We start from the raw sequence: 2,348 nt of genomic DNA on the forward strand, positions 1-2,348 counted from the left end.
CTTTTTTGATGGGTTGCTCGAAAGTCTCATCCTCTGATGACCCTGAACTGTCAATAGGCTTTTTCCTTGTGACGTCTGCATATGAGGGGTTTGAAGGGCTTCCTTGGGTGGCCTCAGGAAGTGTCCTTTCCCCTCCATCTTGAATATTGGTGGGAGATCCAGGCTGTTCCAGGGTTTCCTGGTTTGTTGTAGCTGTCGTTTTCTGACTGTTTTCTTTGCCATTTGGATTTTTGCCTTGGGTGTGATTGGAACTGCTTAGAGCCTCTTTCAGGGGGCCTTTCCCGGTACCTTTCCTATTGGGTTTTTGGATTAGAGTCCACTACTCTCCGTTTTGGTTCTCTAGAAGATCTTCTGCCTTTTTCTTGCAGTGTTTGGCAAAATGCCCGTAGCCATGGCAGTGTCTGCATTTGAATGGGATCTGTTCGTAGTCCAGCTCTTGGACATGGGTCCATCCTGCGACTGTGAGATTGATGGCTTCCGGTAAGCCCTCCTCTAGGTCTACTTCGACGCAAATGCGGGCACAGGAGTATTGATCTTTCCTTGGGGCTTGGTCGATATAGTTGCCTAAGGCGTTGCCTATGATCTGGAGGGACTTAGGATTCCAGCAATGTAGAGGAAGATGGGGAAGGCGTACCCAGACCAGAACGACCGTAGGAACGTCCTGAGCTGGATCAAAGTCAGGCGACCATTTATTGAGGTATAGACCTTGCGGCCCCATGAAGTAAGGGCCATTCCTGAAAATCAAGTTTCTGTCCTCTGCACTTTCGAAGACAAAGACGAAGAAACCTTTGCCAACGAAATAGCTTTTAACTCCCTCTTTGATAAGCGGCTTCCAGTTCCTTTGATTCCACTCCTCCACCGATTTGGGAGAGGGCCAGAGGCCCGTGAACTGGCCAATGAGGCCGCACTCAGCCAGGTTTAGAGCAGCTTTACAGGTTTCTTCCTCGGGGAGGGCAACAGAGGGGATGGTGTCCATCTTCTTCACAAATTTCTGCTGGCTCACAGAGGGAGGGCGCTTATTGCATTGTGTGATCATTTCTTTGAAGGCACAAACCTCCAGGGGGGGAGGCAGATCCGAGCCCCCAGAGGGCTCCATGGCTGCGCGCAGCAGCAGCAGATCAGAGACAAGGCGCGGCGGCCCAAGGGGCGCGCGAAAGCACGGAAGCCCTAGCCCGGTTACTCGTAGAGTTCTTCACGGGCAGAGCTCTCAGCCGGCTGGACTGTTTATGGCATTAGACAATATGAAGGTTTAAGTGAGAATTTAAGTCAAAGGGAAAAAAGCTATAAAATAAGATAAAAATATATAAAAGTTTTTTCAATTAATTACATAATCATGAATTGGTTGATGTTTTGAACCAACTAATATGGTTTATCTTCAAAATAAGGTGAAAGCCTTTTGGATTAATCACATAATCATGAATTGGTCGACATTTCGAACCAACTAATGTGGTTCATCCCCACATTAGTTGGTTCGAAACGTCGACCAATTCATGAGACTTTTGTGATCCATAATGTATATAGAAGTCTTTCGGATTAATCAGATAATCATGAATTGGTCGATGTTTTGAACCAAATAATGTGGTCCATTCTTAGGACCTTGTCGTGAGGGTGGACCACATTAGTTGGTTCGAAACGTCGACCAATTCATGATTATCTGATTAATCCGAAAGACTTCTATATACATTATGGATCACAAAAGTCTTAGATCTAACATAGGGTAAAAGTATAAAACATTTAATATTTTATGCTTTATGATTTTTTCCATTTATAAAATTTGTAAGTTAATTATTTTATTTTATATTACCATATGCCCCACCAACCGTATCCCCAAGAAAGCAATGAAACAAATTGGTGGTTGCGACCAAACCAAACCCTAACTAGAGTTTTGATGTCTAATTTTTGTTAATCATGTAAATATAATAATATTTTATGAACGTTGAACAGGGATATTACACCTCGTTCAAGATTGACTTCACAGTTTGCCAATGAATCTGCATCAACATTGAGGTGCCTCTTGACATGAAAAGACTCGATGGCTGCAAACTTGAAGATTTGTAAACTTATTCGATGAAGCATAGGAGGTTGCATTGAGAATGGATCCTCTTTGATTTTACACACTTGTTGAATAAATAACATCAAGTCGCCAAATACCATCAATTGTCGGATTTTCTTTGCTATTGCTAATTCTAATCCTTGCCAAAGGGCTAAGAACGTCACCTAATTGTTAGTTGAAGGCCCTGAACCCATGCATATTTAATCTCTGGTTCTTTGTTGGTGCGGAAAATAATCACTCCAACTTCCCGGATATATAAATTATATGTTATGAAATATTATGGTTAAAATTATAA

The 2,348-nt window shown here is 42.7% G+C and overlaps 1 protein-coding gene across 1 annotated transcript; it reads right to left on the bottom strand.

Moving 5' to 3' along the window:
- Positions 1 to 319: 319 nt before the first annotated feature.
- LOC149214456 (uncharacterized) lies at positions 320 to 1,096 on the bottom strand. The gene has a single exon (XM_089389399.1). It carries the CDS (start codon positions 1,094 to 1,096, stop codon positions 320 to 322), a length of 777 nt encoding a protein of 258 aa, XP_089245525.1.
- Between the last annotated feature and the right edge of the window lie 1,252 nt (positions 1,097 to 2,348).

Source organism: Pinus tabuliformis, chromosome 1_1, assembly GCF_031772625.1.
Source record: "Pinus tabuliformis cultivar Carrire ecotype Pingquan chromosome 1_1, CPIR1, whole genome shotgun sequence".
NCBI lineage: Eukaryota > Viridiplantae > Streptophyta > Pinopsida > Pinales > Pinaceae > Pinus > Pinus tabuliformis.